The sequence below is a fragment of the Ipomoea triloba genome, chromosome 2 (genome assembly GCF_003576645.1).
Source record: "Ipomoea triloba cultivar NCNSP0323 chromosome 2, ASM357664v1".
Taxonomy (NCBI): domain Eukaryota; kingdom Viridiplantae; phylum Streptophyta; class Magnoliopsida; order Solanales; family Convolvulaceae; genus Ipomoea; species Ipomoea triloba.
In genome coordinates, this window is record NC_044917.1 from 26,059,431 (window position 1) to 26,076,679 (window position 17,249).

Here is a 17,249-nt window from a genome sequence, read left to right on the forward strand (position 1 = left end):
GAAGTTCAATTCAAATCCTAGGAATGTTTAACTATTCATGCTTGATTGAAATGTAAAACTAAAAGCAAATGAAATAATAAACATGGTTTCAAAAAAAAAAAAAAAAAACATGGAATTCAAAAGAAACTTTAAGAAATATAAATGCTAAAGTATGAGATAAAGAACTTAACTTGATTATTTAATGGAAGGAAATAATCTTGAAATTGAACTTGAATGTTGTGAATACAAAGGAATTCTTCTTCTAAATTTCCTAATTCATCGTAGATTACAAGTGTGTGAGAATGTTTTTGAAGTTTCCTAGAGAGAAAAATTAAAATGGGAGTTTAGAAATTCAAAAGTGACTACAAAATAACCAACCAAGGGTATTTATAGTCTAATTTTCGCGCATTTTCGTAGCCTTCAGGATAAGGAGTCACGGTGAGTCCCACCGTGAGTCTCAATGATCAAAAATTGATCATTGAGACTCACGCTGACACTCACGGTGTGAGTGTCAGCGTGAGTTCTTCTAATTGACCTCTACGCCATTGTTTGACTCCTTCGGTCCCCGGTGTGCCATCGGGTGTTTTCCTTGTGCTTTAAAGTCCTGTTTTCTCTCAAGATTAACATCTTTTCATGCTTGTTTGCTCATTTCTCGATCATTCTTTCCTTCGAACAAAATATGTCAAATTACGTGTTGTTCCATGTTTATTTACCTAGCATTAGAGTAAAAAACAAGCATAAATGAGCACCAAGATGAGGCTATATAATGACATATCAATATCATATCATATTTTATCACAGTACGTAGAGATGGGAATAGGCTAGACCCCTTGTAAGGGCCTATGTTCGGGCATAATTAGAGCTTAGTTAGGCCTAGCTCGTTTAGTAGAAAGGCTGGGTTTGAGCCAATTTCAAATGCCTATTTAACTAAACAAGCCAGGCTATATATATCAGGCTCGGCCATCAGGCCTGCATATATATATATATATATATATATATATATATATATATATATATATATATATATATATATAGGTAGATTCACGGGGTCTTTCTCTGTTCGTTTAACGGTCCATGTCAACCCACATTCGCTCCGAGAGGCACAAGAGCTGGCCGAGGGGGAATCGTCACTTATGGGAATCGAACCCGGGTTCTCCCGAAATTCTTCCCCTATGTATATATGTATATGTATATATATATATATGTATATGTATATATATATATAGGGTTGCACTCTCGTGCGTACTCTCGCTCAGGAGAGAACTGCAGACAAATCACAGCTGTCCACGTGTCCAGATCAACGAATCAAATGCAATTTTAAAAAAATGACGCGATGGCATTTTCGTAAATAACTAGAACTTTGGTGGACCTAGTTTCACTTACAAGTGCACCGATTTTCGCACCTATTTTCACTTACAAGTGCGAGTAATTTACCTTGTTAATATTCATGCACCTATTTTCGCAAATATTTTCACTTACAAATGCAAGTAATTTACCTTGTTAATATTCATGCACCTGGTGCAACCTAGGTGCACCTAATTATAACATTAGGTGCACCTAGTTATAACATTAGGTGCACTTAGTATTGATGCTCAGTGTACATTTCACTTGCACCTGTAATACATTTTACTTGCATCTGCAATACATTTTACTTGCACTTGTGCAAGTAATTTACTTTGTTAACATTCATGTACTTGGGTGCAACCTATGTGCACCTAGTTATAACATTAGGTGCACTTAGTATTGATGCTCATTATACAATTTACTTGCACTTGTAATACATTTTACTTGCACGTGTGCACCTATTTTCACTTACAGGTGCAAGTAATTTACCTTGTTAACATTTATGCACCTGGGTGCACCTATGTGCACCTAGTTATAACGTTATGTGCAACTACATTCCGGACACGTGGCGCGCTGTGATTCGTCCGTAATTCTCTCCTGGACGGCCAGTACGCACCTGAACGCGATCCTATATATATATTGAGTACTATTGACTCCATCACAATGTAGTATATGTTTATAACTACTTTCTCAACCAAATGAAGCACAAAGAGCCAAAATCTCATTCTAAATTATGATTCAACTATATACATTATTGCTGCTAATCCTGCTGTATGTATTCTTATTGTTTTTTTTTTATTAACTGCTTTTAATGTCATAATATTTAATGAAATATCGCAACTTAATTATATGAGTTGATTGTAGGCTAGGCCGAGCCGAATTGCAATTCCGCAGAATTGCAATTCCCTCCAAATGATGAATTGCAATTCATGGGGTACCTCCCATGAATTGCAATTCGGTGGAGAGGAGGGGCAATTGTGTTGGTGTAAAGACAATTTTGCCCCTCTTCCCATACCCGTTGTTTTTTTTTTTTTTTTTTAATTTTTAAAAAATTATTATTATTATTATTCTTTTTTTAAGGAGTTATTATTATTATACTTATTGTTATTATTATTATTATTATTATTATTATTATTTTTGAAGGAAATATTATTATTATTATTGAAAGAATTATTATTATTATTACTACTACTACTACAACATATACTACAACATAAGAGCATTTTAGTCATTTTGTCATTTCTTTTATTTCAATTCCCTGTACTCCCATTCCTGCCTACCAAACACTGTAATTTCAATTCCTACCTTATTCATTGAATTGCAATTCCACCGAATTACAATTCTTTTCCCCTCTAATTCTTTCCACCCAACCAAACGCCCTGTAACAGTACGTGGATGGGAAGCGCAACTCTTGGGTTATATGGCCTTGAAGAAAGATTTAATTTAGATGTGTTTTAACCAGCATTATTATATTCATATTGTAACTTGCATACATTATCTTCCTGCAAGTTTTTTAATTGCTAGATGTAAGAAATTGTGGTGTTTGATGATTTCGTTATGCAGACCAAGGAATTGAAGTTCAAGAAGAAGCTCAATGAGGACAGAGTGAATGGCGATCTTCTATAAATTGACATCTTAATTGAAGCTTTTAAACCGTCCCGATACACCTATACAGTAGTTTCTTGTAGCCTCAAGTTATCAATAACTTCATTCATTCCATTAATTTGCTCAATATTATCCTCTTTACCCAAAAGATTAAATCCCTAACCCCAAAATCCCCTATCAAAACATTTAGGAAGATGTAAATTACAATAACTCACTTGATAAATTACACCAATACACTTTAACAAAGAGTGGATGACACCAACCATCATGTGGGAAATGTATAAATCTTGTCTTGATAAAAACAATACTTGCTCAAAAATGTGCTACTTACAGCTGAGAGAGGATAAGCATAAGCCAAGGCTCAATTTTCTATCTTGAAATCCTACTCGTGAACATAAAATCCCAGTTTTATACTGTCTTACAGGTATAGAAATGCTCAATGGCAACAAAAATAAAAGAGTTACAAATGAAGTGAATCTTGAATTTATAGTTTTTCTTCACAGAAGCAGTCTGGCAAAGCAGATCCCTTGCTCACTACAAAATCATCCCTATGAACCTTCCACAGGGCATCTGCCAAGTCCTTTCCCTCAAGACCCTGAGAAGTCAACACCGAGAAGTCTCTCCTGCTCAAGAAAAGTGTGTTATGCAACCCCTTGAAGGCTCTCATCGCTGCAACCATCTTATCCATGTTCCCGAAATAGGTTGCTATATAAGAATCGCTGCTAATAGATACATAGTAATCAAGTGCAGCTTTTGTGTTCCCGTGCATCTTTGTGAAATCCTCACCACTAAGAAGAGTGGATTTGGTTACTACGTTGGTGTACACTGAGGTAAACCCTTCGAGTTCCATCAAGCCATCGCCAGCAGCCAAATAAATATTTGTGTCTGTAGGAATAGAAAGAGCTTGGAGGATGAGGGCAGTTTCATTTGGTGTCAAGGGACACTTCCCACGGTTTCTCCAAATCTGAGCTGCTTCTCCAGTCCAAGGTTTTCGATCCCCTCGTGCAGCCTCTATGGCTTCCATAGAAGCAGAAGAAAGACCTGCATACTCACACTGACTATAAGCCACCATGTCAGGTTCAAACCTTAGGTGAAGTGATAGGAAGGGTTTTGGTATAGCTTGTAGAAGATCAGAAGCTTTCTTTTCCAATGCACTTATGAGGCGTAAAGCATTGTAACAACCTTGACAAAATGCAGCTTTTGCATGCAGAGGGTACCTAAAAGATAGAATGACGATAATTAATGCCAAAGTGGATTGCTTAAAAAATATGTAAACAAACAAATAAAATAGAAACTACAGAATGCGTAGCCTAACAATAAAGAAACTAAAGAGGATAGAAAAGATACAGGCTTGAATATAGAAAATATGGGTAACAAAATAAAGTTAGAGAAAAAGTAGTATGCAAAATAGTTGGAGCACTCTCGTTCGTCTGAGAACACCTAAAATCACCCATAACTGGAGTACACTTGGAGTGAATGGGGAAGAAAAATTCTTAAGAATAAGAGCATTAAAGCAAAAAAGATATTATCTCAAAATATGAAATAGAAGCTATACCTATCCCTCCTTTGACTCATTGCAGGTGTGATAGCAATATAACGATGTTCCAACAGGGAAGGAAGAACACTTTCAGCGTAGTCAAATAGGCCTTTACGTTTGCTGCAATCAACTCTGAAGGGTTCCCTTGATGCGATCTCTGGAGGAAGCTTTTTTACTACTTTAACAAAGCCATTCAATTGTTTGATGAAATAATCCACATCAAAGATATCTGAAAAATCACTGAGAGTAGAAAGCGGAAGTCCTGTCACAACATGGATTGAATAGAACATGCAACTAATGATAAAACAGAAAACTTGAGCATAAAACGATACAATATTCTTAAAAATAACATACTGTGTCTAAACAGATCTATTACAACTTATGAGTCTTGGGGTTTTTTGTGTTTGGTTGTTATATAATGGACTAGACTCCTTTCCCAAAACAGTCTGCAATGTTTGATATCAGGTTCCAGATATAAAAATGCTTAATGGTTATTTTCTACAGTATACTTCCCCTGTTTATGAAACAAAGTACACTTGAAGCACAAACCATTACCACCAAATCACACCAACTTATATGCTGAAAAGGATTTATATGTAATCGTAAATTTGTAATTATTTTGACTACAGTAAACTAGAAATGTAACACTTCAATTAGTATCTCACATTCTCATTAAAGAAAGGTGTGTATACTTTTATGAGTATAATCTAAAAAATCTCTTCCATAAACCAAGTCTATAGAACCTTAGCTAATTCCGGCATACCTTGATTCATTCCAATATGCAGCAACTTCAAACTTGGGCAAAACAAGAGTTGCATTCAGCAAACGAGCTATGCCAACACCATCGCACAACTGCATAACAAGCATGTTTCAAGTCATATCTGACACCCACAGATCGAAAAGCAAAAGGACGCCAAAATCAGGTCAATTTCGCATTCCAAGTTATGAAGTACTCACATCCCTCCTCATCTGGTTGAGCCCACCATAACAATCCACTCGGATATAGCCGTTAGTCTCAGCTGGTAGAGCTGCAGCATTTCAAGACAAAAAACCATATGCAAATTCTGCATTGGAAGCCAGTCAAAGTTTACAACTTCAGAAAAATTAAACCCCCCATGTATAAGATTTATTATGCAAATGAATTTTAAAAAACAATCCCAATACTGCTTCCTTTGTATAAAAAGATATCTCTCAAAGTCTCAAATAGCATACCCCAAAACCAGAAATCTAAAAGAATTACAGATTGTTTCACAATCTAATCACTTAGCGCACTAGGGATTTTATCTCAGTACCAGTTTCTTCTGTGCAATTTCTATAAAGAACCAAAATATGCAAAGCGCATATAGCAGCTTCAGTAAGATCTCAAAACAAAAGCGAAAGCTAACCACTAAAATCACGTCGGAGCCACCAATTGCAAGGCCGCCATTCCACGACCCTTGGGAGACTCCATATTTCCGGCCTTTCAAGTCTGATTTTCCAGAAAAGAAAAGAAAAAGGATAAATCAGTAAATCAGAACACAATTCGTACCAAAAGATGACAATTAAACCAAGAAAAAATGGGGATGCCAGAATAAACAGAAGCCAAATTAATCGAGAACAATGAAGATTGGGATGCATGAAAAACTTACAGCGAAGAATCAAGAGAGATTGGGGTCTCGGAGAAAGGATACAAAGGAGGAAACAAAATAATGGCGAGGAAGATAGAGAACGTGAGGACTGTGACCCCCAACAATGGCTTCTTCACCGTTGACGCTATCATTCCCGCGGTTGAATCTCTATGGTTTCGGCGAGTGGATGAAGTCGTAGATCTATCAATCTATCTTATCTACAAAGCTCAAATCTTTGCCGCCGGGTCGCCGACGGTTATACCTATACTTATTTCGGATCCTAATTTCCTTTTTCTAATTGAAAGGGAAGAAGTGGGTAAAGGCTAAGGGGATTTTTGGTTATTACGTGAAAATCGAAATTGGAATGAGAATCAAATACTTGATAATGATAATAGATTTTGATGAAAGTATTTTATATATTTGAAAGTAGGGTGAACTTAGAATGAATATCAATATTGATGTTTGATTATGTATCATGGTTGCAGTAGGCCCTAGTCGGACAGTAAACTAGCGTCTAAGCGGTCTAGGCGGCGCCTAGGCGATGACCTATAAAAACAAAAAAATAAATCATGTGTGTGGGTCTATGTCATATTATATATATATATATATATATATATATATATATATATATATATATATATATATCTTACTTCTCTTACTTATATAAATAAATAAATTTAAATATATATAAATATAATAATAAATTTAACAAGGCCAACTCGCTCGAGTTAACTCGGCTAACTCTGTCGAGTTGGACGAGTTAACTCGGCCAAATTTGGCCAGTCGGCCGCCAACTCGGCCAAGTTAGGCGCTAGGCGGCCAGCCACCTAGGCAGACAACTAGGGAGCAATTCACCTTGGTCTAGGAACACCTAGCGCCTAGGCAGTCTAGGCAGAGATTTTTGCAGCAGTGTTGTGTATGACCCTATAAATATATAAAAATAAAAAATCAAAGCAATTGATCCTAATATAAGAGCATATACATCAATGGTTATTTGTTGGTTTTTGGAACAGTACAAGTTTAGTTGGAAGGGAGATAAATGAAGAAAGAGAAAAAATAGTTTGTCCTGCAACGAGTGTTTTTGGGAACAGTAAATATCAGTCTTGAAATGGGAAATTCAGCCGTAGTAGCCCGCGTCAGGCGCAACCATTTTTTTGTCTTTTATCCACAAACTAGTTTTTCCTACGCGCTTTGCGCGAAGACTTGTGCCCAATCTTTCAACTTATTTAGTAAATTATTTTGAAATAGATATAATGCGTTTTCTTTTTCTTTTGTTTTTTAGTTGTTGATGTGTCATAGATATTTGTTGTGTATGTATTTTAAATTAACACAACAAATTCAATTTAATTGTGATGTATTTATTCCACTGTAATTTTTTTCATCCCATCCACTGTAATTTTAAGGATACTCAAATTTTGTATTACAATATTTTTGTCTTTGAAAATGAATAAAATTTGTTTAAATGTAGTCTTCTTCGAATTGGAGATATATCTCTTATAAATTCATATTTATATATTGATCTACATAGTAATTGATTTCAACTATCTAAATTCAACAACTTTCACAAATTGATATCTAATAATCTTGTCTCAATTCAATTGTAAATGCATTATGTTGCTGCTCATTTGATACCTGGATATTAGATACAAATGTTATTGAAATAAGATGAATTTGTAAATAATAACATAAAGTTACAAAAAAAAAAAAACTTGAATTAAAGTTTAAACAAGACATTTTAGTAGCGAACTAAGTGAATATACTTAAAAATAACCATTGTTCTGGGAAATTCTTCTTTCACAAAATTTTTTAAGTATCGTTGAAGTAACTGATAAATTACGAATGATAAAATAAATTATTTAAAATTTACATAAATTACTTATGCCTTCATACCACTTCACACCATAGTAATTAAATATTGTCTTATATTGTCAACATTATGCATTTAGGCAAGTGATTTTGTTAATTTTGCTATTAGTACCCAAAAGAAAAACAAATGAAAATAATTATTAAAAACTGTATTACTCATCAATCAATAAGCTAGGAAACTTAATATAAAAAGTTTAAGAACAATAAAAAAGAGTAAATTGAATTTAAAAATTACATGCTCTCGTTTTGAATGATATATCACACTAATGTATTGAACCATAGAGGATTTGTCATGTATAGATATACATAACACTTGAATTCAACTGTCTCAATTCAACATCTTGCACAGATTGTTATACAGAAAACCTGTGTCACATATGAGATAAATAGTTGTCAATTGAAAATAATTAGTATTTAAGAAGTATGTTTATTTAAATTTGAAATAAGAGAGTAAACAAAACTTACATCAATAAACGTGAGACATGGTGCTAATTTTTGTTTCGTGTAACTGTGCTCTGAGAAATGTACTCGAGGATTTCTTGATAAACAATATTATTTGTGATATTGGTCAGTTTGTTTTGACCGTCATCGCTGAATATAATCATCTTGACAGATTCGGCCTTTTTTGCTCGAGACATAGCAACGTATAATTGTCCATGACTAAAAACCGGCCCTTTCAAGTAAATTCCAACGAAATCTAGTGTTTGTCCTTGAGCTTTGTTAATGGTCATGGCAAAACAGATTTTAATAGGAAATTGTGTCCTCTTAAATGGTATTGGACAATTTTCATCCTTTGATGGCTCTAGAGGAATTCTTAGAATGAAGACATGCTTTCCTTTGTATTCACCAACTGCAATCAAACAACTTATGAGATGATCTTCAAACGAATCACAAACCAATCTTGTCCCGTTACACAATCCTTCAGATGGGTTCAGATTTCTCAATAAAATTATAGGGCAATTTTTCTTCAGAATTAACTTGTGAGGAGGCAGGCCAGCTGGGGATAAAGTGTGCAAATAATCTTTACAATGCATTTGCTTCGAATCAAGTGGTTCGTCAAAACTAACATAGCACTTACTTTCTCCCGGGAATCTATCTATTAAGATAGAATTAATTTCATCCGCAATCTCATTTTTAGGTGTTAAGATGGCTTTGCTCATTAATGAATAAGGATCAGTCTCGAAACACGTTAAGTTAGGATATACGGATTGGAATAAAGCATCAAGAGAGGTATCCTCATTCGTACATGGAATAATGAATGAAGATGGAATCTTAATCTTGTCTCGACCAACTAATTGTTCAGTTCCATCGCCAATCTTCATCAAGTACTCACAAAAAGCCGGATCCTCGTTTGCACGAATATTGTGGACCAATTTTAATCGTCGGATAGTTGGCCAAATTAAGGGTGATTTAACCAAACTCGCTTCAATGAAATCTTCTTTCTTCCCATATCTAATAACCGGCAATGTTTGTCGAAAATCACCTCCAAAAACAACTACTTTTCCTCCAAAAATTTGTTCGGTGTCCATAATATCTCTAAGCGTTGTATCAACGCTTTCAATAGCCCGACGGTTAGCCATAGAAGCTTCATCCCAAAGAAGCAGTCTACATTTTTTTAATAAGGTAGCTTCAACTTATGTCAGGAAATTCATACGGTCCATACTAAGTGCACTAACAATATCTCTGTCCATCCTATCAGCACCTTGAAGTCTGTTCTCAAGTTCATGTTCAGTGTCAAAGAAATAGAGTTGCAAATTGCGAGGAGGACAACCATTTGGTAACAAATCATTCACAAAGTGATACATCTGACCTTGAACTTTAAATGTGTAGATTCCTTTATTTCTTCTGCATAGGTCTTTATCATAGTTTTGTATTCCCATAGAAGTAAATGCAAATGTATTGTTATAGGGTCTGACAGATTCTTGAAAATGCTTTGCAGCAGAATGTTGACCAACAAATAAATTCCTTAAAATTGTAGGCATTTCATTTGAGATGAGCGTAATTTGGCCACGCGAACAACAGAAGCCCGGTGGTTCGTATTGAAAGCGTTTTGCCCCACAATAAGTACAATCATTCATTGGAGACAATGTAAATGGATTATGTTGGGAGGCATTTGAATTTCTCACTAAGTGTGTAAAAAATTGGAATAATTTTTTTTTTATTTTGATTTTTAACATGGAGGCATATGTACGTATTTGTATACAGAGTAGCATAAATTTAGTTTTAATATATTTTGGTAAAAATATGTGAATTAATTTGGCAAAGCAAGTGTAAAGTAATTAGTTTATTATAAGATGAAAATTATAAAATATATAAAAGAAATATGGGTAATGTAAGTGTGAAAGTTGAGTATATTGTAAGTACCTGGAATTGCATTGCTATGATTCGCTCCACGAGCATCTGACAACCTTTTTTCTTTTTCTTTAGCAGAGGCATCAAGTGCAAGTCTACGCTTGAGATTTCTACTCTCACGTTGAGCAACATTTCAAGCATACTTTTCTCTGTCTTTTCTATTTCGCTCAGCTCGATCAATAGTAGGTTGAGAAGGGCCACAATTATTCATTACTAAAAGGAGATGAAATAAATTACATAATTAGAAATTTTCGATAATTTTTAATCTATGTATGACAGTTAATATTGGTATTTACATTAAGACTAATTATTAGACTGCATATGTTTAACCATAAACAAAGAAGGCAAATGTTTTGTAAAATACACTTGTAAGTTAATGTAATCTATTATGTGGTATAAAATATGCTTACACCTGTCTGATTTTTGGAAGTATTTAATTATTTACGAGTATTGTTATATTAGTGTATTTTGTATTAAAAAAATCATATAAGAGCATTCCAAATTAATGACAAATAAAACAAATGATAATTAAGATTACTCTAATAAAAAATAATAATACAAATTGGTGTTAGTTCTACCTTAGAATCAACCTATATTGTATTTAAAAATAACTAATAAATAAATAAATGATGTCGAGTTTTTTCGTAAGAATATAAGTTATATGCAATTGATGTCTATACTATCATGTATACGTCAATTCACCAATTGGTGTTTATACTATCATATATATGTTGGTTATAGAAAAACTAACGTACAAGAATTCATACTAATTCTACAATATTTGTAAAGTCAATGAGCATAAATATTACTCATTGCTTAGTTCGTTTCATTCCAAGAAAAATTCATTTTGAAACTGTGCGTCTATTTCATTTTACAATTAAAAATTGATTTAAGATAAACTAACCAATTACTTGCACACTCATGAGTAGATTCTAGTATACTCTAGTTTAATAAACAATAATGGATAGAAACTGTAGCTACAAGAAAATATCAATTAAATCAACTTTGAAATAAAATAGAACCTGATTTATTTTGTCTGACTTTTCACCAATGTCAAAGATTATGTATGGTCACATTGTGTAATATCAACTGATCTCGGGAGATTATCGTCTTTCACCTCACTGAATATAAGGAAAAGCAAAAGAAGTTATTAATCAATTTTGCATGTTCAATAGTAGTCAAAAAAAAAAATCAATTTTGCATGTTAAAACAGCATTTCAAAAACGATTTTAGTTTAAAGGTAAGTTTACCTATAAAATATATCAATAGATGTAGATTTTAGACTCAAAATCCTTCTTTTGCTTGGAGTTCAGTAAGAATATTATTAGGATAAAAGCATGTTGTAAACCAAACCTGCCCATGAGAATTGACATTATATCCCAACAGATGAATTAACCATTGTGGGCAAAACATATGCCATACATTAACAAGTCATTCTCTGAATAACTAAAGGGATAATGAAACTACAAATGTGTGAAAACTTTATTGGAAGAAGGAAACTAACAGATGTCGCCAATGATGAGCATCTTTATAAAATAATCTTAGTCCGCTCGAGTCCTAGTCGGTGGAGTTATCATGATACAAAGTAAAAATTTTGCATCATGATTACTGTGAGATATAATAAAGTATGTGTATAATTTCATTGAGGAGTCATGATTTTACCTCTTGATAGAAACCGCATTTCCATGACCACAAAACATACATTGGAATTTAATACCTTCATCATTACAATTAATTTTCTTATCACAATTGTTGCAACCAATATAGTAGGTAAGATTTCCGTTATCTATGAGTGTGATCTTTGATTTAACCCAAACTCCTTTTGACTTGATTTTTTAATACATGCAGAAAAATAGCAAAATAAAAGTGAGTAAAACAAGTTATAAAGAAAATGAACAATTAAAGGATGTGACATTAGTGCGAAACCTGTTCAAATGACTTCTTTAAATATGAAATTGGTGATATTTGTTGATCAAGAGGGCTTGCCATTTCACTTCCAGCATTGTTATGTGCTTTTTCAACAATCAATCTTTCAATAACTAAAGAATTAGTCTTCGCCCTGTCATCAACATATAATCATTTATCAAGTGTAACAAATAGAACATTTAAATGATAAAAAATGAATTTAGATTACCATTCTTTAAGAGCATCAGCACGTTTACCGAACGGATTCACTTCTACACCCGAGTCCGTTCTTGTAGATAAGGAAATTCCTATTTAACATGTTAAACATATACTTGATAAGGAAAATGTTAATGGTACAAAAAATATATCAATTACAATTAATTGATAATGAAAATGTTTATGGTGTATAAAATTAGGCTTTCTAACAAGTACATTTAATACTTGATCATGTTATTGACACTCATTCTTTTATAATTAACTTATCGAAATGAATATTAATTAAATTTGCATACATACCTTGATATGGGGTGACAGTAATCCTTCTTCCAAGAACAACGGGATAATCTCCTGATCGGAGCTCTTTGTCAATTTCAACTCCTTGGCAAACCGTAAAATTTCCCCACATTGTGAAAATGATAGGTTTAAGCCTAGGACATGAATAAAAATTCATAAATAGATCATGGCAAGATTAGTTGACAATAAAACAATAAATAAAATAAACTTTAAAATTAATCATGTTTCCTTTGAAATTCTAATGGACAATTTAAAAACTTTGGAGTTAAATAAATTGAAAAACATACTCTTCATCAACGATCACAAAGTCGTTGGCTTTTTGTTGTCCTGTCCTGTTGGTCACAATAAATTCTCTTGGTAGTTTAGAAATCACGACTCCAATGATATCTATAAATATAGTTCAATTAGTTTGTCACAATATTTTCTAAATTTGAATAAATGTATAAAGAAATTAAAAAATGTATGAAAAGAATATAAACTCACTTATTGCTTGTCTTTTAGATTTGTAATCATATAATTGTCCAAAGGGTTTTGTATCCATGTCAGAAGAAGGTTGTAAATCCAATTGGTCGTCATTGTCGACTGCTTGTATTAGAGTTTTCCTATTAATTGACCAAACAAATCTATACATCTCATCTGGGACATTGAAAAATTGATTAGCACGAGAGACTAATGCATTAGAGACAATGAGCCTTTCATCAAGTAGTTCAATATCATTTTGATAAGTCATTCCTTGAACTTTGTTGCCCTATAATTATTTTAAAGAAAATGTCAAAAACTATTTGAAAATATAATCAATCATTTTAACAACATAGAATTAATTTTGAAGTTCAGAAATAATAAAAATGAGTAACCGCTTCATCTTGTAATGTTATAGGCTTGTACAAGGTTCCAGGTTTGCTCTTTGACTCTCTTGTATTCAACTTTTCAATAACACAAACTTTACAACTCCATTGTTTTTTCTTAGTTGTTATTTGGGGGATTAAAAGGCGAGATTCCATTGCTGAAAAAATATTAAATAAAAATAAATATATATGTTATGACAATGTAGTATATATATATATATATGCAAAGTGAGCTTCCATCTCAAAATGTTAAAAAAAGAAGAAGCAATAGCAATAGAAATATTATCCAAATTATATTTCATCACTATTACTATACTAATAATAATAATAATAATAATAATAATTATTATTATTATTATTATTATTATTATAAGCTACAAGTAATTGGTACAAATAATATAGGCTAATAATTGAGATGGGTGCAACTTGGATCCATGGAATTGGTAACTACTGCAAGGGTTAAAAGTAGAATTTAAGCATTGCACAAGCTGGAATATCATAAAGGAAAATAAAGATTAAAAATAATAATATACTAATAATAATAGGGATAATAGAAAATCACCAGAAAACTTACTGGTTTAGGAAGTTTTGATGGACAATGAAGAGAGGGGTTATGAATCCTTGGTTTGATAATCGTGAAGCTCTTTCTTTTTTTCTTTTTTTTTTTTGTCGAAAATAATCGTGAAGCTCATCACAGCTTCAGCCATTTTCCGTGATGGGAAAGGGCTGGTCTGTAGAAAGCTTAGCATTTTATTTGTTTTTATTATTTTTATTTATTTTTAAAGTTAGGGGGGAAATGGAAAGTGGATAAGGTGACCATTTGTAACCACTCTCCCATTTTGCAGTAGCAGATAAGTGTAATTTAACATTAGCATATAGTTGAGCTCTGGAGCCTGTGTGGATTGTTCAATCCGTTGTGGTGTGGTGTGCAACCCATTGTTATGTATTGGCCAAATTTAGAGTATGAATACTTTGAATAACTTGTTGAAATACATCTTGCAATTTACCTCCCTCAACAAGACTCCAAACTAATTGCACAATTCGTAAGGATTTTTTTCTAAATGCATACACATTTCTAACATTGTCCACCTAATTAACTACTGTGTGCATTAAAGAAGGGGTTTACTAATTTTCCAGAAGACAGAAGACTGAAGCAATAGAGAAGAAAAAGAGACCCACTTAGGTTGCAAATCTCATATGAATCAAAGCAGAAATGGAGAATACTTTGTTTCTATCAATGGACACTTTCTAAAACCTTGAAATTGGTTGACATCAAAACATAGATTAAAAAAATAGGCCTTTTAGGGGTTATCAATAACAGCTTGACACTACTGGAAGAAGCTTGACCCCAAACAGCCCAAAATGCAAAAATTATGCATGTAAACATATGGGTATGAGTGAGAAAATTGACACATATATGATACATGCATAGAAATTTTGGAAGCTTCTTTTCTATAATTTTGAAGCTAAGCAAGTGAGGTTATCATACACCTCAACTTGGAGCTAGTAATTTTGTTCCAGAGGAAGTTTGATACGTGGGAGACAATAGCCATATAAAGAACGATAGCATTATGTTTAACTTTTTTTTTTTTTTTTTACTTTCTAAGTGTATGAAATTAGCCCCCTTACAACCCAAGCTTGTACATCATTCAAGGGATGGACAGGGGGCATATTCCCCAGTCCTTAGCCATCGAAACGGGTTGATTTACCTCGTCACTCAACAAAAGTAACATACTAATTTGTGATTTAAGTCATGCTTAATGCATATGGTTATAACAAAATATGAAGTAGTGGAAGGCAATATACCATCACTACCATCATAAGAGCTATATAGTTACACCATACTCAGCAGAACAAAAGCTTTGTTAGGTTGTGTCAAAAATAATGATCTACACCACTTCTCCTGATTATTATTTATTTAAAAGAAAAGCAAATACCACCAACCACCCAAACTGACTGCTTTTGAGTTTCAAGTCTCAAAAATGCGCCACCTCACTTCTTCCTTCACAAATTCACACCAAATACCACCAACCACCCAAACTGAAACAATATACTTATGTACAGGATTCTATAAATTATAGATGTGAAAATAAGAATAAATTTATGAATTGAAGTGGAGATTTAAAACTTGAGAATTTTGGTGGATAAAAAAAGGCCGGGCATGAAAATAAGAACAATCAGTATTCCCATTTTGCATGGTTGTTTGGAGGAGGCAGCTGTGTTCATTGCAGAAGGTGGATATCACCCCAACTCACCAAAAATTAATAACAGAAAGCATATGCACCCCAAACAAATATACACAAATAAAAATGGAGAATAGTTTGTTTCTATCAATGGTGTATAGCACAAATATACACCAAATACCACCAAATTAGTAGTCATTTGTCTCCTCTCTAGCAAACATATGAATCAACACATTCAGTTGGATGAAAAACTACAAGAAAAACATTCTCAAATAGCATAACATGAAGCAATTATTCTTTGACAACGAAAATAAAAAGAGAGAAGAAGTAAGAACCTGAAGGTGGACTTGAACAGACAACTAGAGTAACAGAGTAAATTTTAGAGAAAATAAATAAAATTTCACAGTTATTCTGTGGTGAGTGTCTGCCTCTACGGTAGTGCTTAAATAGCAAAATACCCCCTAACATCAAGCAATATTCCAAAATTAAATAAAGAAAAAAGAGATAAATCAAGAAACTTTTCAAAAAACAAAATAAAAATTGAGAAAGGAATAACATTAATTTAGCTATTGTTCATATATGTTTTTTTTTGAGAATATAATTCATATATCTCTTAAACACTACTGAATAAAATCTGATCACAGAATAATTCCCGGGCACTAATAGGATTTGGTATATACACTATTGAATAAAATCCTAAATTAATCCATATATGTTTTATCCTAAATTAATCCAATTTCTGGCTGTAAACTCTGGAATAACGAATGCTTTAGCGTTAAACCCTTCGTCCCGTAACAACGATTGGAAAATTAAAGAGATTCAATATATAAAATTAACAAAAATATTAAGGAATTTACCTTGGCTTGAGCGCAATTCATGTTCATATTCATTGAATGCTGTTGATCGCAGCTCTTCTTCCAGCTGTTGAGCGTGTAAATCCTCATTTGAAGCAGCAGATGAATGATGGGAGGAATCTGGGGAGGAAGATAGGTGGAAGATTCGTAACATCGTGGGGAAGGAAAAGCGAAGAATTAGGTCGGGGAAATAGGGAAGAAGGATCTGACATCTTCTCTCTTGTATTGGTGTAAATAAAAAAAAAACGGAAGATTAAGGAAAATTAAGGAAAGGAAAAGCCGAAGAAATAGGGGAAATATGGAACGAAAATGAGTGGATGAAAATAAATTTATACTTTAACATTCTTTAGTCAACTTTAACGGTAACGGAATATGCTGGGCATTCTAGTCCATAAAAATGCAGTGTAAAACATTAAGAACATAATGTACAAAAAGGTAAGCAATTAAAAAGGGGACAAAAACCAGGGATATAACCATCATTGACACTTATTAAGTTTTTAGATATATATAAATTACATTAAAATTAACGTTATTAACCACTAAAAATCATTCCATTTTTTTCCTTCTTGGTAATTCAAGTATTTACTTTATTTTTTTGAAATTCAAGATAAGGCAATTGGAAGCTTGTTAGTTTTTTTTTTTCAATACTAGTATTTTCA

The 17,249-nt window shown here is 32.9% G+C and overlaps 2 protein-coding genes across 11 annotated transcripts; both read right to left on the reverse strand.

Moving 5' to 3' along the window:
- Positions 1 to 3,165: 3,165 nt before the first annotated feature.
- LOC116011469 (O-fucosyltransferase 13) lies at positions 3,166 to 6,354 on the reverse strand. The gene is made up of 6 exons (XM_031251047.1): positions 6,094 to 6,354; positions 5,851 to 5,933; positions 5,423 to 5,493; positions 5,229 to 5,317; positions 4,484 to 4,705; positions 3,166 to 4,145 (listed from the first exon to the last, which is right to left on the reverse strand). The coding sequence occupies exons 1-6, from the start codon at positions 6,222 to 6,224 to the stop codon at positions 3,413 to 3,415; spliced, it is 1,329 nt and encodes a 442-aa protein (XP_031106907.1). The 5' UTR covers positions 6,225 to 6,354; the 3' UTR covers positions 3,166 to 3,412.
- A 1,712-nt stretch (positions 6,355 to 8,066) lies between these two features.
- Positions 8,067 to 16,861, reverse strand: LOC116010290 (replication protein A 70 kDa DNA-binding subunit A-like). 10 transcript variants are annotated; one of them, XM_031249628.1, is made up of 14 exons: positions 16,594 to 16,861; positions 16,072 to 16,197; positions 13,563 to 13,711; positions 13,192 to 13,456; positions 12,996 to 13,095; positions 12,712 to 12,842; positions 12,425 to 12,503; positions 12,217 to 12,349; positions 11,953 to 12,116; positions 11,795 to 11,847; positions 11,541 to 11,643; positions 11,313 to 11,411; positions 8,404 to 10,503; positions 8,067 to 8,304 (listed from the first exon to the last, which is right to left on the reverse strand). In XM_031249628.1, exons 1-10 carry the CDS (start codon positions 16,742 to 16,744, stop codon positions 11,832 to 11,834), a joined length of 1,314 nt encoding a protein of 437 aa, XP_031105488.1. In that variant the 5' UTR covers positions 16,745 to 16,861; the 3' UTR covers positions 8,067 to 8,304; positions 8,404 to 10,503; positions 11,313 to 11,411; positions 11,541 to 11,643; positions 11,795 to 11,831. The 10 variants fall into 10 exon arrangements, with proteins under 10 accessions (XP_031105488.1, XP_031105490.1, XP_031105489.1 ...); XM_031249630.1 differs by having other exon boundaries at positions 8,404 to 9,648; positions 10,303 to 10,503; positions 11,541 to 11,847; XM_031249629.1 differs by lacking the exon at positions 11,541 to 11,643.
- Positions 16,862 to 17,249: the final 388 nt, after the last annotated feature.

Excerpts from the sequence above, each read along its gene's own strand:
- LOC116011469 (XM_031251047.1), bottom strand. The coding sequence starts at position 6,224 with ATGATAGCGTCAACGGTGAAGAAGCCATTGTTGGGGGTCACAGTCCTC. Across the intron at positions 5,318-5,422 it reads TCAACCAGATGAGGAGGGAT|TTGTGCGATGGTGTTGGCAT; the intron begins GTGAGTACTTCA and ends CTTGTTATGCAG. Across the intron at positions 4,146-4,483 it reads ATGAGTCAAAGGAGGGATAG|GTACCCTCTGCATGCAAAAG; the intron begins GTATAGCTTCTA and ends TCTATCTTTTAG.
- LOC116010290 (XM_031249629.1), bottom strand. The coding sequence starts at position 16,744 with ATGTTACGAATCTTCCACCTATCTTCCTCCCCAGATTCCTCCCATCAT. Across the intron at positions 13,457-13,562 it reads TAACATTACAAGATGAAGCG|GGCAACAAAGTTCAAGGAAT; the intron begins GTTACTCATTTT and ends AAATAATTATAG. Across the intron at positions 12,843-12,995 it reads TTTGTGATCGTTGATGAAGA|GCTTAAACCTATCATTTTCA; the intron begins GTATGTTTTTCA and ends TTCATGTCCTAG.